This window comes from Homarus americanus, unplaced genomic scaffold (assembly GCF_018991925.1).
Source record: "Homarus americanus isolate GMGI-L3 unplaced genomic scaffold, GMGI_Hamer_2.0 scaffold32929, whole genome shotgun sequence".
In the NCBI taxonomy this organism is placed as follows: domain Eukaryota; kingdom Metazoa; phylum Arthropoda; class Malacostraca; order Decapoda; family Nephropidae; genus Homarus; species Homarus americanus.
In genome coordinates, this window is record NW_024737097.1 from 1,273,045 (window position 1) to 1,294,831 (window position 21,787).

The following is a 21,787-nucleotide window of genomic DNA, read 5'->3' on the forward strand; positions in this document are numbered from 1 at the left end:
CTAAGAGTAAATTTTCCATCTCTTCAATCACATTACACCTTGCTTTGCTAAGTCTAAAGATTCCCTTAGCCACTTGCACAGTTTTTAACTCCTCTTTATTCTTCAAAATCGTACATATAGTCGATTTAGCCATCCCATATTCATCACTAAGTTTCGCAATGCTTCTTCCATTCTCACGTTTCTTTATAATTTCTTTCTTAGTTTCAAGGGTTATTAGCTTTCTCACTCGCTTTGGACGACTCATTGTTACAATTGTATACTTGTATAACAAAATAGTTATACAAATAACGCGAATTTCCACATCAAAAGACGAAATTTCAACAATAACAGTGGTGCACTGGCTACACAATGAGACAAAGATGGCGCCTGACGCTCTTGTTGTGGGTCGCGGTACAACAATATTCATGCGCCAGGCGAAATAGTCTGGTATTCATCCGCGTTCGTAGTAGGAGTTGCGTTCGTTATAGCATTCTCAATTTTATAGGTAAAACCGTTCGTTATAGGAATATTCGTAGTAGGATCCGTTCGTTATAGCATACCCCACTGTATACATAATTAATAGAGTATTATAAGAATACACAGCTTGAGGTACTACTTCGTGTCCATATTATACAGAAGATTTATTTATTTTTATTGTAAGAACAGTATTTGACTTTTGTAATAATTAAATGTTTTTTTCCAGGCTACCCAGAGCTGCTGTTTGCCAATCGCAAAGATATTCGCATAATAGAAGTTGGGAAAGAGAGGCAGTCACGCCAAGTTATTGTGAAGGTTTGTACTAGTAGTTCTTCATGTATTCATCATGTGGTGAGAACGGGTGTCAAAAGGACTTTAAAGAGAAAAAATGTATTTTGGAGGGCAGTGAATAAGGTGAAAAGTCCAAGAGGATAAATGTTAATGGTAATTAAAAGTGGGGATATGTTCTGGAAAAGAAAGAAGTGACATTGAGGTGTAAGAATATTTTGAACAACCAATGAGTAACTCATAAGATAGAGGCACAGGTAACTTGTTTGGGATGAGGAGCAATGGAAATTTCGAAGTTGAAAGAGGCAAATTGATAAGGAAGAGATGAAACAGTCTGTAAGCAAGCATAGGAGGGGTAAGGTGTCTGGTGAAGTGAAATTGATGATTATATTGGCCATGCAGGACAAGGAAGATTACCAGAGGGAGGCAGGATGTGTGTACAGTAATTACCGTGTACAAAGGGAAGATGATAAAGAGTAAATACTAGATAGCATTAAGACACTTCCTGGGTTACAGATGGTTCCATTTCTGGAGGATGTACTGTAGGTAAGCCAAATTATCTGTAAATCAGGAGTGACCCTTCTATAGGTGATTTTTTAATGCACACAGTACAGTACTTTACTCATAATGTACCGTATACAGTACGTATACTATTACTACTGTATACTTACATATTGTGCTGTACAGGTACAGTAATTCCATTTCCCTTGAATCTTGATGCTGATTTGCTCATCCACGCTGTAAGTTAGTTTCCCATACGTACCGTTGGGGTAGTGAGATCAAGATCACGTGAGTGTGTAGCGATAGTTTTTCCACCAAGCTGCTTATGGTAATGGGTATATCATAGTGGTACGCGTCCTCTCATCAGAAATCTGCGCTAAAATACCCATTAACATGTGTTAAATTTGCTATATTGTACTGGACTTGCCAGACCTTTACTCCTGATTGATTTTGAGTAACCAACTTAACCTTCCAAAAATGACACACAATGTCACATAAACTGCATCTACATTATTAAATAAATATTTTGAGAACGTCCAGGAAGTTTATGCAATACTCCTTTGTCTCCACCGAATACAGTGGTCCCTCGGTTAACGAACACAATTCGTTCCAGAAGGTCGTTCGTTAACAGAAAATTTAGTTAACCGAATCCATTGTTTCAATGGGATATTGGGTAATTAGTTCCAGCTCACTGAAAAGTACATGCACAGTAAAAAAAAATGCAGTAAAGTACACTTACTTTGAGGTGTGTATGTAGAAGGCTCCTGGTTGATGGTGATGGGAATTAAAAGTGGGGTTGGAGGAGAAGGGAGAAGAGAAGGAAGTGGGGATGGAGTAGAAATCACCTTCCAGGGGACCCATGCTTGATGCTGTCCTTTCACCAATAAAATTTTAAGTTCACTAGGTGCAATTCAAGATTATTTTCTTTAAATCAACACTGCACTGCACTATATATTATCAATATGTTAAATAAATTTCAGAATGACCAATAATTGTACTGTAAAAACGTAAAAATACTCTTGTGTTCAAGAGACCCACAAGCAAGATGTTTCCTCCACTGAACAGACACAAACAGATGCCTTGGTGGGTGAGTGAAGTGGTTGATGGGTGCACCAAAAACTAGTTCCCTGTAGTACTGCAATTATGTTAAATAAATGTTAAAATGACTAATAATTTTACAGTAGAAGTCCAAAAATCCGGACTGCTTGGGGATTGGGTTGGTCCGGATTTTCGGATTTTCCGGATTCTCAGGCAGTACTTTTAAAATTAAAATTTAAGGAGGAATAAAGAAGAGATGAACAGGTACATTTTGATAGTTTATTCATTAGCAAATAAAGCATGCTTCATTTTTCAAAACGAGCAGTTTTAAAGAAAAATAAAGTCAACACTAGACAAAAATGTAAACAAACTGTCTAATACCATGACGAGTCTTGAAATTCCTAAGCCATCCATCACTAAATGTGCACTCTGATTCAATGTTCATTTGCTCCTTAAAAGACTTTGCTTTGGCAATAAGCATCGGCCCAGAAATTGCCATACCTTCTGATCGTTTTAACAAAAACCATTCGTGCAACACTTTATCAAGATTTTTTAATTTGGGCCAATGTAAACTTTTTCTTTCAGCAATTTTAATGTAAGGCTCAGAAGAAGCTGTGAATTCTAGAATTTTATTCTTTGCCTCTTTTATATCATAAATTGTAGACTTTCCAATGTATGTTTCCATTAAAACAGCATTGCTCACATTACATTCTAATTTCTTAATTATTTCAAGTTTGTCACTCAATTTCAATGTGTTCTTCTTTCTCTTCACACAACGAAGTTTATCTACTTTAGGGGCCATTATTATGGGCTTGTACTCTGTACATGGAAAGAGTAGGACTCAAAATTACATACGTTGTCACAGTTTGATTGCTTGTTTTAAAGTGGCGATCGTGTGGTCGTTTGTTGTCGCTGTGCAGCTGTGGCGTTCACACATGCACACATACACACAAAAGATTTATAGTGCCTCAAATTTTACATTTCAGTTCAAGCTAATTACAAAACTAACAAAATTAGCTACCTATAATTTACAATTACTTTTATTATTAGAATTATGTAAATTAATTTTTTAAAGCAACTCCATTCATTCACATAACCCACAAAAGCCCGCTAAATTTAAAAAGTTTGAGTTTTCGAAAAGTCCGGATTCTCGGGGGGTCCGGATTCCTGGCATCCGGATTTTTGGACTTTTACTGTAATATAAAACTTGGAAAAATATTGAATAGCACAACCTTCTTGATATTTACTCCAATGGAAACGAATGTAAGCCTAGAACCGATTACTGTATTGGTGGACTAACCTACCAGCCAGTGAGCAAGCTAAAACATGTTGACATGCTTTCGTAAGAATTTCGTTAATCGAATTTTTGTTCGTTAACCAAATTGAAGATTCTTATGGAAAGTAATTCGTTAACCGAAATTTCGTTAACTGAACCATTCGTTAACCGAGGGACCACTGTATTGTGTTACTACATTAAGAGCAGTAACTCTAGGCCTAGTTGTTATAATAGACACGGTTAAATCAAAACTGTCTAATTTAAGTTATTTTATAATTATCAAATGTTGAAAACTTCAGCACTTTGTTTTTATTTCTTAATTGTCTTTAACTGTATTTGTTTTAGTTATAGTCTAACATCAGTGATGAGAAAATTCAACTGTGGGAGGGCCGAGGGGGCACCATTGTTGGGCTGTGCTTAGGGCATCAATTGGCCTTAATCCGGCCCTGCTTAACTCCCTTATGATAGTCCCGCTTCTCCTTTTCCTTATTTAGCTGCTTAGGTGGGTCTGTCCCACCCCCACCAGCACGACCCCCCAGTAGAGGTAGAGTCCATTATCTTGACTTGACAGGTGGTAGCACCACCCAGAAAAGCACATAATAGCAGCCCGGGCAGTCGCTAGGATGGCACGGGCTACAACGCGATAGTTGCGTTCTTGTAAACCTCTTTACGTTCACCACCGGCAATTCGATCACCAGAACGCTTTTTGGAAACATTCTTCTTACCTTGTCTTTCCGTATTCATTGCAAACACAACAAAATTGGAGAAAACAGTGAAAATCACGGAGCAATCGACAGAAACCGTGTGATTCAACTGATAACGAGTTGTAAACAGAGAGCGCTGGTGTAAACCATTATTAGTCCTCACGACAAAACATTCTTTTTACTTATTCTTTTCATACAGTATTTATGGGTAACAGCTAAATTTGAAAAAAGCAAAAAAAATTTAGAGAGTACCTCTCAAAAAACACTTCACAAACAAAAGACACGAATCAGTTGAACATGTGATGTCGAACGTGAACTGTAAACATTGAAGATGGAATCAAAACATTGAGGATGGAATCGTGTTATAGCCAACATTCGTATGCAAAAGTTTGCATTTTACAAACAGCGTTCCCCTATTCATCAATCGCGTCACAACCAGTTTGCGATGACAAAACACAAGTTGTAGCAGAAATGACTGTAACTGGTATGAGGGCTGTGACGTCATTCAAGACGGTGGCCAGCATTCAGCTGGCTGGATCTCACGAAATTCACGATATTTTACGTCAAATATATGACTTGGTTACATTAGGTAGCGCTTGCGAAATGAAATCACACGAAATATGAGATCTTACTGTACCTAGAAAATCTAGACAAATATGAGAAAATGTGTAAAGGGTTGAAAATTTTGAAAGGGTAGAAGGGGGTTATGGGGCTAGAATTGATATACATATGGTCCTTGATTGATGACAGGAATATCATAACAATCGACCAAAATTAAAAGCAACTACACGAAAAATCTATACATGTGAACTGATATAGCGACTAAGTGCCCAAAAAATGGTTACCATCTTAATATGTTGGCTATCTTGCCATTAAGATATAAAGTGTTGTTCCATTTCACTCACAGTGTGCTTGGATCTGCCTCTGAAAGGCTCCATCTTCACACATTCGAGTATGTGGCCATATGTCTGGCCACACACTTTACATTTAGTCTTGTTCACATCTGCTTGAGGGATATTCAGTACCGAAAGAGGCACTTATACCCTAACCTTAGTCTAGCGGTTACAATGTCTTGTAATCGAGTGGTCTTGTTACTTGCTCCATATACAGTACATGTTTCCCTCGTTACATCTTGATAGATAGATAGAGCTAGACATAAAAAATGATGTACTATGGAGAGAGACAGTCTGTCAACAAGGAAGAAACCTTTAACTTTGACCTGTGTCACCACTTGGACTTACCCAACTTTAGTTAATTCCCAAGTGACCCACTGCCACATAGCAGCTAATCCATCAAACAGACCGTGCCAAACTTGGCCCGTAAACTCACACAAATTAAAATGTTTATATTTTGACTATTTATACTAATTTCACTGTTACGTTTTCGTAGATACTTACTGTTAGGTGATGAAACAGTAATTAATTGTGTGTGGAGATTATTTTTTTAATAAATATTGCATTACCATAAACTAGCTGTGTCTACCTGAACCTCGAGCCACATTAAATAGAATTTCATAATCACTCTGCGGGCTGCACTATGACATGGTTCGGGCCGCGGGTTGCCCATGCCTACTGTAGTGTACAGGTACTGTAGTTCATTATTATAGCACATTTTATCTCTTTTCCCTCATTTGGCAATTTCATCACTACTGTACACAGGACAAGAGACAGCAAACAGTTGGGAGAACCCCATGCTGCTTATCGCTTCCCCACCTCAGCTCTGTCGGCTACCTGTTGACCACGTAAAGTCTGTTTGTTCCCTTTAATGTTTTTGATCTTGTGATAATTTAATAATTTTTTTTTGCACATTCTGTATGAATGATTGTGTGTGCATGTAACAGTAAAAGAAAATTACGTACAGTATATCTAGCCAAAATTACGAGTTGAACAAAAACATAGCTCACGGCTCAGCCTCACCCACTCTTGAGTGTTGCTAGGTGGCGAGTCTGTCAGTCGGCGACTCAATCAGATACTGTATACGATTACATGCCATCTCCATGGATATTATTCCGCATTATTCCTTGTTTAAGATATTATTTCTCTTCTGTTCACTTAGCGATCTTTTTTCATGAATGCATCCCAATCGCTAAATGATGTACTTATTACTGGAAGAGAGGGGGTGAAGAGGAAAACCCACTAATAATACCCTGACATAGGTCCCTGACCCAAATTGCTTCTTATTTTGTAGGATGTTATGGATGCAGCATCTGTGGATTACTACTACAAGGGTCAGTTGGTTTGCTGGACAGACATTGATAATGAGCTCATCAAGTGTGTGGAAGTTAACAAGTCTGGCGGGGGATCAAACAATCACAGAGAGGTAAGGCTTTGGATTCTATTATTCAACTTATTCATGAAACACCAGAGATGCAAGATGTTTCCCCACTATACAATCCAGTTAATTAATTCAGTTAGCACATGTCTACTCAACCATCGATGCTATCATCCTGCTCAGTCATAAATTGTACTCATTTTCTATTTCTATAGCATGGACCAGGCCGAACTGGACCACAAAATGCCTACATACAGGGCTACAATATGTGAAAGTTACATTAAATAATATTTTGTACTTAATAAACTATACACAGCATTTTGTGGTCTGCTACATGCACCAGGGTGGTTGTGGACCAGGCACCAGGGCAAATATGGACCATCACATATTGTTGTTAGTTATCCTATTTATAATATCCTGTATGTTAAGCTATTTAAGTTAATTTAAATTTATTATACATCATATATGCTTACTAAGGCTAGGTAAGAAATAGCTAATGACTGAGCAGAGTTAGCTATTTACACTTCACCACACTGTTTCTGCATGGCTTTCATTGTTTTAGTGAACACTTTAAACTTTTTATATTCACATTCAAGGACTTTTGTACCCAATATAAAGGGAATAGTTCCTATTGCAGTTATTGGTCCACGGAATCTAATATTCTATAGGACTAGCCGTGTGTCTGACTGTCTGTTCTGGGCAGCCGAAACGGCGCAATCGTTTTTCATCAAACTTGGTGGAAAAATCGTAAAAAATTCATAGAGTGGAACATACCTGGTCCCATGTCGATGGTTTCTTTACGAAGGCGTTAATTAACCATTTTATTTATGATGGAAAACGATGCAAGTCTACGAACTTGGTGCACCCTAATTAACCATGCAAGTCTACGGATTTGGCGCACCCTAATTAACCATGCAAGTCTACAGACTTGGCGGACCCTAATTAACCATGCAAGTCTACGGACTTGGTGCACCCTAATTAACCATGTAAGTCTACGGACTTGGCGCACCCTAATTAACCATGCAAGTCTGTGGACTTGGCGGACCCTAATTAACCATGCAAGTCTACGGACTTGGCGCACTCTAATTAACCATGCAAGTCTCCGGACTTGGCGCACCCTAATTAACCATGCAAGTCTACGGACTTGGTGCACCCTCATTCGCTGTACGCTAGCCAAGCACGAGCGTTCAAACATTCACTGGCCGCGATCACTTGTATGTAACTATTGGACACTGTATCAATATCGTCCTGCTGTGGTCAGATAAAGTGTGTAGAGGTTGATTGGCATTCCAGATATTTCAACTCCACTTTGTCTCCAATAACTGACAGAATTCTCCCAACATAGTATTTCCTATCATAGTAGACAGCCTAATACTCATTATCTTTTATGTTTTTCTGCAAATCTTCTTACCCTTTTGATATTCTGTCCATATGTTCTTCATTGTTGGATTCTTCACCATGGACTTCATTAGGTTGAATGCCATCTTCAATCTCATTTGGTATGTAGCTTCCCGCATGTCAGTGCAACTTGCACTAGACAAGATTTCACAGAGCAATGGTTTCAGATTTTCTTCATTGAAGACCATTGCCATGTATTTCTGCCACCTTCGGGGTGTTCACCTTGATCCTGATCTACGGCTCAGTGTGTCAGAGACCGGTTTCCTGGGCATTATCTTCGACAACCTGCTTTCGTGGCAGCCACATATTCGTTACCTCAAAGAGTCTTGCCAGTGTGTTCTCAAGTTATTAAGTCTTGGGGCACATGTTGTGGGGTGTTGACCGAGGAACTCTGCTACACCTTTACCACATGCTAGTTAGACCAAAACTGGATTATTGGTGTGAGGTGTACTCAGCCACGGAAGCTCGACTTAATACACGGAACTCTGTTCATCATGCTGGGATGCGCCTGGCGACTGGTGCCTTCAGGTCTTCACCAATCCTAAGCCTACTAGTTGATGCTGATGAGCCACCCCTTGATTTTCAACATCAGTATCTCCAGGTCCAGTGATGGTTTCAAGGCGAAACTGCCTTCCGCAGTTTGTAACCGTCACTTGTATAGTGGATGAGACTATGTCCCCACACTACACTCCGCATCCAAGCCTCCCACGACCTTTTTACTTCAGGGTAAGGGAGGTTGTGAGTATTCCTTATCTTCCTCCTGTTTAGATATGTCCCATGCAGTTCCCTAGTGCCACTCCGTGGATTCTCCCTAAAGTTCAAGTTTGTCAGTATTTTAACGAAAGGAAGAACTTAGTCCCTCCAGGTGTGGTTCATTCCTTTTTAGAGCATGCCTCTTCTCACAGAGGGACTATCTCTGTTTACATCGACGGTCTAAGTCTGATGCAGGGGTGGGTTTTGGGGTAGTCTTTCCCGAATTCTGTTGGGATGGTAGTCTCCCCACTATGGCATCTACTAGGCAGAGATTTCAGATTATTTTACTTGACCTCAAGATTATTTTTACCCAACCTCCTAATGACTTTACAATGTTTAGCAATTCACATAGTGCTCTCCATGCCCTAGTTAGTGTCTCATTGCCCCATCTCTTAGTTACAGATATTTTACAGTGGCCGGAAAGTCGGTTTTCGCTGGGTTTTGCCCCATTTGAACGAGAAGGGGAAAGGGTGTTTTGATGCTGTGGTGAAAACAGCTACGGTACTTCTCGCCCTGTGGCACATCATTCCCCTCTACCTACTTCTGACATGATGCCTGTATTAAGAGCTGCCATCTGCTTGAGTCAGCAATGTAGGTGGGTTGTTGTACACACCGTGCCATATTTCACATCCATACTGGAGCATTAATGCTATAAAAGTTGTAAAAAAATAATTAAAATAGTCTGTGGCTTAGAAATAAAGCTGATATAATATAAAACTATAAAATAAGAAAAAAATAAGGACATGGGTGTGTGTGTGTGGGTGGGTGGGTGGAAAGTGTGCCACCTGGGGAGTCCTTCCTCCTTTCGCCTCCAACCTTCCCTCCCTCAATGTAACGTCACATACACAATCATTTATATAGAAGTTTGGTGTTAATACAGTAAAACAAAAAATAGAGTACAGTAGAATCTCAAGTTTAGAGAGTTTTAGATTCGCGATTCATATGTTTTGCGTCACTTAAAATTTCCCGCCTCTCAAGAATAGCGATTTTCATTCCCAGTTTCGCAAGTCATTGGAGAGTGGGCAGCTCGCATTATCACGGTCTTTTGTTATCCGCCGAGTGTTATTTGTTTATGGCAGTTGCTGTAGTTTGAATGAGCGAGCGGTGTAGTGACCTTGGATTATTTAACACATTGTGCTTACATTTCGCGAGATTCTTGTGTAACTATTAACAATTTTTTATTTTAGCGATTCTTGTTTATTAACGATTTTTGTGTATTAACGATTCTTGTGTATTAACGATGAATGAAGTGCATAATGTAAATGTCGGGAGCAGTTCTAGTGGTATTGATGGCTGCAGAGAAGGTCGACAAGGAAAGCCCCAAGACAAATGTGACTACTGTAAGGGGGTCAAGAAGAGGAAATACTCTTTGAAATGAAATGAGAGATGCTTGAAATGATCAAAAGTGGTGCACGTACCTGTGAAATCATGCATAGGTTCAACTGCCCCAATTCAACCATACATTCCCTTAAGAAGAACAAGGAAACCTTAACTGCTTCTGTGAATGTATTCTCCCAAGATTTTATAGTAACAGGATGTTCTCCGATACTTCACAACGAAACCAACCGCTTATCACAGAATATTCCCTTCACAAGTGGGTGAAAGGAAAAAACCGTGAGCAGGGTGACCTGTCTGGGCCACAGAAAAGGCATCAAGCACGTGTTAGGCTGCGGTTGCACAGAAGAAATGCTTAAACTCTCCACCACCATTCAATGCTTTTGTTGGTTGGTTGGTTGGCTGCTTTTAAGAAGCGTTATGAAGTCAAGTTTGCCCACTACCATGGGGAGAGTGCATTGGCTGATGTCATAGCAGCAGAAAAATATCCACCTGTCTTTCAAGCTCTTGTGAAAGGGTGGTTATTGTCGAGACCAGATCTTCAATTGTGACAAAACTGGCATTCTGGAAATGCTCTCCTAAGAACACTTTCATTGCCAGGGATGAAAAACAGGCAAGGGGTGTAAAGACTTCAAAGGACAGGATTACAGTTTTATTCACAGTTTATGCAAGTGGAGATTTGATGAAACCCCTGGTTGTTAACCTTGCTGCCCGTCCTAGAGCCTACCGTTATGCCAATATGTTACAGCTCAATGTTTATTGGACGTCTAATAAGAAAGCTTGGGTTACAATGTCTTTATGCACTGATTGGTTTGACAAGCACTTTGTTCCTGTCACCCAACAGTACTGCTGGAGGAAGAACATTGACTTCAAAGTGATCCTGGTGATGGATGATGCTCCTGGGCACTCTTAAGTTTCTAATTGGATGCCACCCTAATGTACAGTACAAGTCATCTTCCTTCCTCCTAACACCACATCGCTTCTGCGGCCACTTGACCAGGAATTCATCAGTAATAATAAACTGTTCTACTATCGGTCACTCTATAAAGACTTTCGTCAGCAGACAGACTCATTAGTTGAGTTACAACAAATCGAGGCAGAACTTCCTGACAGTGACCAGGCTCTACCAGGAGGATGAGGACCAGGAGATGATAGATGACTCGACTCCTTGCACCTCACCACCCTGCAACAGTGAAGTGTTATCAGTTTGTGAACTTTGGAAGAAATGTAATAATAAAAATGCAGTGTACAGAACTGTTGAAGCATGGCGTAAGATTAATATCGCAACAGTGCTACACTCATGGAAGCCTTTGTTCGCTAACTCTGAGGTAAGTGGGGCAGAGCAGACCGAGACAAGTGGGGAGAGGCAGTCCGTGGCGGCAACACTAATGGACACAGTTGAGGCAGCGTGCTCAGTCCCGGCACCAGGATTTTCAGATGTTCAGGTTGAAGATTTGCAAGAAATCATTGGTCAATATCAGCATCAACCAACAATTGAAGAAATGTTGGAGGAGGATGAAGAACAAGAAGAAAAGCAACCAACACAAGAGGATGACGTTAAGCCTGGTGAACCTACAACACACCAGCTGACTGAGATGCTCGCAACCATCGCATGTCTCCGTGAGCAGCTACAAGAACACGATACCAAGCCTCATCCTCAGAACCTTATCTGCCCTGTCCTTGTTAAGGTTACAGAGGAATATAAGGCCATGTATATGTCCCGTGTCACTGCTCGTCAGCAGGCCCTTATTACTCAGTGCCTGTGCAAGGCCCAGCCTGTTATTAATGCCTTGGCAAACATCACTTTTGGAGATGATGATGGCTCCACCGATGATGATATTGAAGCTGGGTGACTTACTGGTGGAAGAGCTACCTCAAGACTTTGAGGGATTTGATGCTGAGGTTAGAGGAGGTGTAGAGGCGGGAGCAGTGAGGAAGCAGTAACCAGCCCTCCCTGCCTCAGAACCCATCAACCAACACCATCAAGCATTTCACTGACTCCATCAAGGTAAGTTATTGTACAGTATGAGTGTACAATATAAATATTGTTATCAACAATATGTACAATATAATATGTATGAATAGTACACTCGCAACAAAAAGTTTCGGTGCATACTGTAGTGTGAACAATTTGAGACCAGTGACGATAGGTATTGGGAAAGGCGAGTTGTTCCAGCCATATGCTGGCAGCCCTGTAATCCTGCTGAGCAGCTACTATGGCCTGGTCAAGTGAAACAAACTGTTATGAATGAGGTCGGGAAGCGATAAATGGACAGTATGAAATATGAGGAGCTCCCTGTTAACAAAATTATTTGTGATACTTGTGAATGTTGCCACATTAATTTATGCTACCAAATAAACCACTCAACCTGGTCGTCCTGAGGGGTGGTGCAGCATGGACGGCCGCTCTGAGACCTGTCATCTGTAGCACCAGTTTCGAGGTATCGCCGAATCCATTGTGCAGCGGTGTTCCTGTGGACGCCAACCCGCTGGCTAATATCTGTGACGCCGACCCCTTCGTTATGAAGGGCAATAATAGCTCCTCGTGTTCCCTCTGAGGTTTCCATGTCATCTGGCATGTGTAGATCTCTACTGCTTCATATTGCCTCTGTTTTATACCCACGTTCACCGAGACCGAGCCCTCGCTCATCATTCAGTCGACACAAAGCAACAATCCGAAAAGAGGAAACAAACACACTGATTGTCAGCCATATGGCAACACCTAGTGGGGGGGGGGGGTTATGAGGATACACTTACCAACCTTCCCGACATATCACAGTGTATACGTATCGTAAGTCGTCGATCACACCCTGCACCGATACTTTTTGGTGTGAGTGTACATTACAGTAATGTAATTTTCTGGGTAGGTTGTAGGTCATTATAGGGGGGTTAGGGTGACACCACAGAACTGATTAGACTTATTTACATGTACAGTGATCCCTCGGTTAACGAGCGCCTCGGTTAACGATCTACCTTCAATAAGATTCTTAACTTCGGTTAACGAGTAATCCCTCGATTAACGAGTTTTTTTACGAGCCGACATCAACATGTTTTCGCTTGCATTTGGCGATCCACCAGCTGTAGTATTAGTCCGCCAATACAGTAATCGGTTTTAGGGCTTAAATTCCTTACTATTTTAGTAAATATCAAGAAGTTTAGACTATTCAATAATTTTAAAAGTTTAATATTAATTTTTTTGTTATTTTAGCAATTATTGAACATAATTGAAGGTAAGGAAACTAGTTTCATGCACGCCATCCAGCCTGGCAACACACCAAACAGGCACCAGTCTCTCTGTCTTTTCAGTGGAGGTAACATCTTGCTTGAGACTCTTCAACTAAACGCTTTTTTCTGTTTGCAAGCAAATTGTTGGTCATTTTGAAATTTATTTTACATATTGACAATATATAATGCAGTGCAGTGTTGATTTAAAGAAAATAATCTTGAATTACACCAAGAGAATAAAATTTTGTGGGTGAAATGGCACCATGGGGTGACTTCTCTTCCACCCCAATGCCTTCTCTTCTTCCTTCTCCTTCACCCCCATTCTAATTCTCATCATCATCCAGGAGCCTTCTACTTACACACCTCACAGTAAGTGAACTTTTCTACCTTTTTTGTTGAATTTAGGCAATTTTCGGTGAGCTGAAACCAATTACCCAAAAACCCATTGAAACATGGTTTCGGTTAACGAGCAACCTGCTGGAATGGATTGTGCTCGTTAACCGAGGGACCGCTGTACAGTGGTCCCTTGGTTAACGAGCGCCTCGGTTAATGAGATTTCGGTTAACGAGTTACCTCCCATAATATTCTTAACTTTGGTTAACGAGCAATCCCTCGATTAACGAGATTCTTTCGAACCCACCTCAACATGTTTTCCCTTGCACTTGGCGGTCAACCAGCTGTAGTATTAGTCTGCCAATATAGTAATCGGTTCTAGGGCTTAAATTCCTTACTATTTTATTAAATATCAAGAAGTTTATACTATTCAATAATTTTAAAAGTTTAATATCAAATTTTTTAGTCATTTTAACAATTATTGAACATAATTGAAGGTAAGGTCACTAGTTTCTGGTGTGCCATCCAGCCTGTTAACACACCAAACAAGCATTAGTCTCTTTGTTTTCAGTGGAGGTAACATCTTGCTGCAGACTCTCTTCAACTAAATGCTTTTTTTCTGCATTTCCAAGCAAATTATTGGTCATTTTGAAATTTAATTTACATATTGACAATATATAGCGCAGTGCAGTGCAGTGTTATTTTAAAGAAAATATTCTTTATTTACAGCTAGTTTTAACTTAAAAGATCACGTGTTGAGATTGTTTGAATCCAGCATGGGGCCTAAGAGATCAAGATAAGCGATTTCAATCCAAACCAAGCAGGAAATTATTAAGAAATATGAACAAGGCATTAGAACAAATGCGCTATGCAAAGAATATGGCATGTCTACATCAACTGTGTCGACAATTCTTGCACAGAAAGACAAATTTAAATAAGTGAAAGTGAGACAAATCTACCAGTGTTTAAAAGTAGATCCCTAATTGCAGAAACTGAGAGGTTACTTCTCATCTGGATTAGGGAAAACAGATGAAAGGTGATTCAGTTTCTACTGAATTCATTAGTGAAAGAGCCAGGGAGATTTATGAACATTTAAAGACAGATCAACCTGGTTCTTCAGGCACAGAATTTGAAGATTTTCGGGCCAGCAAAGGCTGGTTTGAAAAATTTAAGAAAAGAAGTGACATTTTCTGTGTTATTAGGCATGATGAGGCTGCTAGTGCTGATAAGGAAGGGGCAGCAAAGTTTTTAGTGGAATTTTAAGAACTGACGGAAGAAGAAAATTATCTTCCACAGCAAGTGTTCAATGTGGACAAAACTGGGCTGTTCTGGAAAAAGATGCCCAAAAGAACATTCATCACCAGAGATGAAGCCTCTTTACCTGGGCATAAACCCATGAAAGACCGTCTCACTCTATTGCTTGATGCCAATGCTTCAGGGGATTTCCGACTGAAGCCTATGCTCATCTACCACTCTGAAAACCTCAGGGTGTTCAAGCAACAGAAAGTGGTAAGAACAAAGCTTGGAGTTTATTGGAAGTCCAACCGTAAGGCATGGGTGACAAGACAGCTCTTTAATGAATGGGCTGTTGATGTGTTTTGCCCTTTCTGTCAAGAGCTACCTAACCACCAATAAACTCCCTTTAAAGGCTCTTCTCCTCATGGATAATGCTCCTGGTCATGACCCTGAACTTGCCAGAACTTTGGAATATCAATTTCACTTTGTGAAAGTGTTGTTTTTGCCTCCCAACACTACATCAATCATACAGCCAATGGACCAGAATGTGATGAGCAACTTCAAGAAGTTGTACATGAAGAAAATGTTTAGGAGGTGTCATCAGGCAACTTCCACTGATCCTGAACTAATACTGAAACAGTTCTGGAAGACACAATTCAACATCCTGGAGGCTGTAAAATTGTGTCATCATGGCAAGAAGTCTCCACTAGATCCCTCAATTCTTCACGGAAAGCACTGTGGCCATCAGTAGTCCATGATTTTGAGGGATTTGAGGAAGAAACAGAGTTGGACAAGGAGATTGTGTCCATTGGTCAGTCATTGGGCCTTGAAGTGGAGGAGGAGGATGTGGAAGAGCTTGTGATGTCTCATGAGGAGGAACTTACTCCTGATGACTTGAAGCAACTGGATGAGATGTTACAGTGGTGAGGAGGAAATTGAAAGTGATGACCATATGTCAGCTAAACAGTTGAAAGATGTGATTTACTACTGGGAGAAGTTCAGGGAACTGGCTTCAAAGCACCCAGAAGTGGAAAAAACTGAACTAACTTTGTGTCATGTTGAGGACTCGGTGGTCTCCTCCTTTAAACATAAGTTAATGGTGAGGAGGACAGGTGCCCCACAGACCACAATTGACACTTTCTTCAGTAAAAGGCAGAGGGAACAAGATTCTATCCCTCAACCTTCCACTTCAAGAAGGGAGAGGATGTTCATGGTGGAGAATCTGTCAGTCCAGAGGTTCCTGACATTTTCTTGGAATGTGACTCACCTTCCAAGAAGCAGTAAAATGCTTCTCCTCCACCTCCACTTCCTTCTCTTCTCCTCCTCCACCTCCCACTTCAAATGCACATCATCATCATCATCCAGGAGCCTTCTACATACACACCTCAAAGTAAGTGAACTTTTCTACCATTTTTGTTGAATTTAGGAAATTTTCGGTGAGCTGGAACCAATTACCCAAAACCCATTGAAACAATGGTTTTGGTTAACGAACGACCTTCTGCAATGGATTGAGTTCGTTAACCAAGGGACCACTGTATACTGTTTTCTCTCAAACATTTCTCTGGTAGGGAGGGAGGGAGGGACGGACCCAGCCATCGTGAGAAGAGGGGGGAGCCGGAGGTGGGGTATTTTGATTGACATAGTGGTTGGATAAGTATATTTTTTTTATTTATTGAAGATATTTGTTTTAGCTCATAAAATTCATACAAATTACCCAGCCAGAATATAATTTACATTGCTGGAATTCTTACAATTTGATGATCATGGATTTTGCATTAGACATACAAATTTTAGATCTAATGTAAGAATTTTGTTTACACAGAGCAAATATGTTATCTTTTGTGCAAAATATATGACGTGTATATTCAAAATATTCCTGGTCTTGCAAGGAATCCAGCAATGTCAATTATATTATCCTAACTTTAGTTTTAGGTATTATTTATTATTATACCTTAAAATCTAGTGTTTTTCCCCAAACATTTCTCAGATGGAGGAGCCAGCAAGTGTGAGAAGAGAGGGGGGGAATTGAGTCCATTATTTGAATGGACATTAACTTGGCGACTGTATTTCTCTATTTCTCTTAAATATTAATTGTGCGTGCGTACTATCATAAAATTAAGATGTTATATTTACTAGAACATAGGTATTATGTCGTAAAGCGAGGGTTCATTGTACAGTATTATTATTATAATATTTTTGCCCCCCAGGCCCCGATGTGGGTCAGTGATCTATGCCTGGGTGGGCTAATCCCTGTTTAAAAAAAAATAAATACAAAAAAATTGCCCCACAAAAAACTTTCGGTTTTTAGGGCTTTTCGGTTTTCGGAATTTCGTTTAAAGGGTTGTAAACCTGTATGTGGAGTAGGAAGGGGAGAGAATAATCTTGCATGCCCTCTTTTGCACTTTTTCTAGGTGTTTACGTTTTGTGGCATTTAGGTAGGAAGACCAGGTTGGGGAGGCATAGGTGAGCTTGGGAAGTATGAATGTTGAGTAAACACTGTGGAGCTTAGGGGCAGGAATTCCGAGGGACTTGAGGCGGCGGAGGAGGTGGAGACGGAAACTGGAGGATTTGACAACTTCACTGACGTGTGGTTTCCAATTTAGTTTATCTATGGTGAAGCCGAGGAGCTTAGTGTAATCTACAACCTGGAGTGTGTAGGGACCTAAATTAATGGAAGGGGGTGGGACAACGTCGGAGGAGAGGTTGATGTGCATAACCATGGTCTTTGTATGGTTGATGGCGACGTGGTTGTTGGTGGCCCAGTTTTGGAGAATGTTCAATAAATCCTGAAGGGCGGTATAGTAGGGAGTAGAATTGTTGACACTGATCCCAATGGTGGAGTCGTCGACATATTTCCAGCGAGCAGGGTTGTGTGCCAAGCACATTGTAGGATTTGAAGAAGTTGATGAAGAGTTTGTGCAGGTGGTGAGGTGACATGCCAAGACACTTACACAGCACACACATTAACAGCACTACTAAACCATTGTCTTATAACATTTTGTTTTATAATTTGTATATTAAAATTAATTGATACATGATGGCTCAACAGTGCTACTTTTGCACTTAGACAACTGATCAATGAATAAACCGGGGCCTATGGAGACTCGTTATACACTAGTGATGTCACAAAGCTTTGAAACTGCAGCCACATAAATTATCACAACCTGTACTTAAATATTCTGTACTGTGCTAAGTTAATTACTAAAATTATTATGTATGGTGCAAAATAATGGATGTTTAAATTCAAATGAATCACTATCTTACAAGAATTTCAGCAATGCAAGTTATATTCTCTTTAGTCAAATCAGTTACATTTTATAAGCAAAACAATAAAACCCTGTTGCGTACTGTATGGGGCCAGTTGTCAATTATCTTAGTATGGGCACACAAATGTACGTACATGTAGATATCTCACACTCAGGAATGAGGTAGAATAGAAACTCACAATGCGCTTTTTGTATATATTTTGTTGTACAGCGCAGTGCTTAGGTGTGACTAGGTGGAGAAGCTTGCTCAGAGGTCCTGTAGGTCGAGGAGGTTTCTGAGGAAGCTGGGTTGTGAGGAGCTGTGAGAGATGTTGCTGGTCCGGTAGCTGAGTGTAGAATGGTCTCCCTGGCCAGGCATGGCCGTATTTATAGAATTTACGAGGATCAGCATTTGGGGTGAGCTTAGCGAGAGGGCCAACCACAGCGGCCTAAGCGTAAGGTGTGAAACGCTCTGATCCTGAGCTGGAGGTTGAAGGTCGAGACTAGGTCGGCGATCGTACCCCTACGTCCACTGCATAGACCTAGTCTCTCGGCGTAGCTGGCTGTACGCTGATTGGCTGGTAGGCGCGCGGCCGGAGCTCAGTTGAAAGTTGTAGGGGAGAGGAGCCACTACAACTCCCCTGCCTTTATCCTTAAGTACTGTATGGGTTAATCTCGCCACCTCCCCCCAGCCAGAGGAGAAGTGACCTCAACCCCAACGGCTAATTCACTGTGTGTGTGTGTGTGTTTTTTTTTTTTTTTAAATTAACGGTTTATTGAAAAAGTTCTCCAGCCCGAAGGCTAAATATATACATTGGACATACATGACTTATTACATACTGTACATTGGCATTGGTGGTTTAACAAAAGTCTTCATTAGAGAAAGGTAAAGGAACATACAGATTAATGTTTACGGTGTGGGTCACGTAGATCATGTGCGCTGAGGTGTTGAACAGCAGACACGTAGTGTAGTAACTCAGTCACAGATGGTGTTATGAGGGGCATCACGTGGTGTGGTAACTCCCTCGCAGGTGGTGTTATGAGGGGCATCACGTGGTGTAGTAGTTCCCTCACAGGTGGTGTTATGAGGGACCTCACGTGGTGTAGTAGTTCCCTCACAGGTGGTGTTATCAGGGACCTCACGTGGTGTAGTACCTCCCTCACAGATGGTGTTATGAGGGGCATCACTTGGTGTAGTAATTCCCTCACAGATGGCGTTATGAGGGGCCTGATGTGTTGCTGTTGCAACTCATTCACTACGTGGTGTCGTAGCATCATGGGGACACCACGTGGTCTGGTTTCACAGGGCGTCAGTCACTCAAGTGAGTGAGGTGTGGTCCCAGGCCTCCCTATTGTGGAATATTAACACATAGCTGGTATTGTTGAGTCTCAGGGGCAGTTATCACTGGATACCTGGAACCTCACTGTGTGAAGGTTAGCTTGGGTACGACTCGGCTGTTACTGTTGAGTTGTTTTTCACTGACTTAAGCATTGTTCAACACTGGTTCCATTCTTTTCCTAAATGAAATACAGGGGTAGTAATTTCTGGCCAGAACTTGTTGATGTTCCGGTGGGGAGGAGAGGTTCAGGGGAGGGAGTTGGTATGGGACAACTTAACAGTTGACCTGGCTGCTGCCAGAGGAGCACCAGGTACGTCTTGACCCTTCGGTGGTCAAGGATGTGTGTGTGTGTGTGTGTGTGTGATTGATTTTGCCGCTTACAGCGGCTAGTTTATTCTGCACCCTTTACTCATCCTGTGAGCGGTAGCACATAAGGATTACAGAGTAGAGTTCACAAAGGGTCAGTATAGCCTACTCCCATGGTCAGGATATTATGGCACTGAATGTTACACAGTATTTCAATTACATTATTTGTTTAGTTGTACAGGTTGTACCTCTCTAGTCCGGAAACCTCGGGACCTGACCGGTGCCGGACCATGGAAATTCACCCTTTTCCTAGACAGATAGTGACTTGCGCTTACATTGGCACCACTTTCACTGCTCCGTGGTCTCTTTGAAGACATATTGAAGGGTTAAATGTCGTTCAGTAGCTTCTCAAATTTCGCAAGTTTTTAATTCAACGTTTTTTATTTGGACACGAAAAACACTACATAAATATTAAATTTTTGACGGGAGAAACTCGAATTTCGACAGGTTTGAACGGCCCGCCAACGTTCAGACGACGTGCACAATCATGTAAACAGTGTCATTTCTCTTATGTTCAAAAGATTCATTATTGTTTATTACTGAATGTCATTTTTATTGAATTAATGTTTGTGTGCAAAATGAGCAATACAATTCATTAATAATACGTAGAATATTAAAACACACAAGGAAATGAGACAGCATTGTTTTCGTTGATTACAAAACCAGTGACTGATTGGTTCTACATATAAAACAAGAAAATAAGACCCTGGTTTTAGCTGTAGTAAAATTAATGTAAAAAATTAATATGGCTGTTTTAAGTAATGTTATCTAATGTTAATAAATGGAACAATAAAAGTAGCAAACCATTTATGTTAAAGAAAAAAGTGAGACTGTGCGTATGTAAGTGTGCACATGTGAAAAACATATCGTCATTACTCCACATAAGAATATGAAAGCAACACTTATTTACTGTTCATATATGTTTTAATTAATGTTTCTGATTTTTTTTTAGAATTAATGTTTGTGTGTGCAAAATGAACGATACAATTCATTAATAATTCGTGGAATATTAAAACACACGAGGAGACGAGACAGCTGCCGGCATTGTTTTCGTTATTGCTTACAAAACCAGTGACTGATTGGTTCTACATATAAAACAAGAAAATAAGACCCTGGTTTTAGCTGTAGTAAAATTAATGTAAAAATTAATATGGTTGTTTGAAGTAATGTTATTTAATGTTAATAAATGGAACAATATAAGTAGCTAACCATTAATGGTAAAGAAAAAAAGTGAGATCGCGTATGTAAGTGCGCACATGTGAAAACATATTGTCATTACTCTACATAAGAATATGAAAGCAACACTTATTTACTGTTCTTATTTATTGAAGGGTTAAATGTTGTACTCTGTATAGGCACACACACACACACACAGCAAAATAAAAACAAATATCAATAGTGAGAAACAATATATGAGGCGCTCTGCGTCAGAAGGGGGTGAAGTGCTAAATTTAAAACGCTTAGAAAAACGTGTTTAAAAGTTTTTCGAAGTTCAAACAATCATAACTTTGTTGTTTTTTAAGCTAGAGGGTTAATTTTTTTTTCGTGCAGCTCAATCACTTTCCTAGCGATCCGTGAAAACTGGAAGTTAGTACTGTGAATAGTTATTGCAGTCTCTCCTCGACTTATGACGGGGTTCCGGACCGACGACCAGGTCGTAAGTCGAATTGGTCATAAGTCGAAAAGGCAAAAATAATACACAGAAAATCTAAAATGGGTGTCTCTTTTTCTTCTCAGCACCACGAGAACTTTCACTTTTACGCTTGCCAGTCATTTTAAAGGGAATTGCAAAAAAAAATTTTGTCAGTACACAGCGCGATCACTAACGTCGGGACTCGAAAATACATAATTTGAAAAATATTTTATACGACTGCAGCGGTCGTATGTCCGGGTGGTCGTAAGTCGAGGAGTACCTGTATTTTATCACCAGTTGAATGAGAATAACTACCCGTGATGTACAGTTGTTTGATCTTCAAACCAATAATAATTGCGTTTTTCTGCAAAATTTTCTTATTATTGTGG

General features: G+C 40.3%; 1 protein-coding gene across 1 annotated transcript in view; it reads left to right on the top strand.

The window, feature by feature from the left end:
• Nucleotides 1-687: 687 nt before the first annotated feature.
• LOC121873152 (low-density lipoprotein receptor-related protein 6-like) overlaps nucleotides 688-21,787 on the top strand; it is a 197,415-nt gene continuing 176,315 nt past the window's right edge. The window contains 2 exon segments of the mRNA XM_042376470.1: nucleotides 688-771; nucleotides 6,451-6,582. Of these exon segments, the coding sequence (XP_042232404.1) occupies nucleotides 6,457-6,582 (126 nt within the window). The 5' untranslated portion in view covers nucleotides 688-771; nucleotides 6,451-6,456.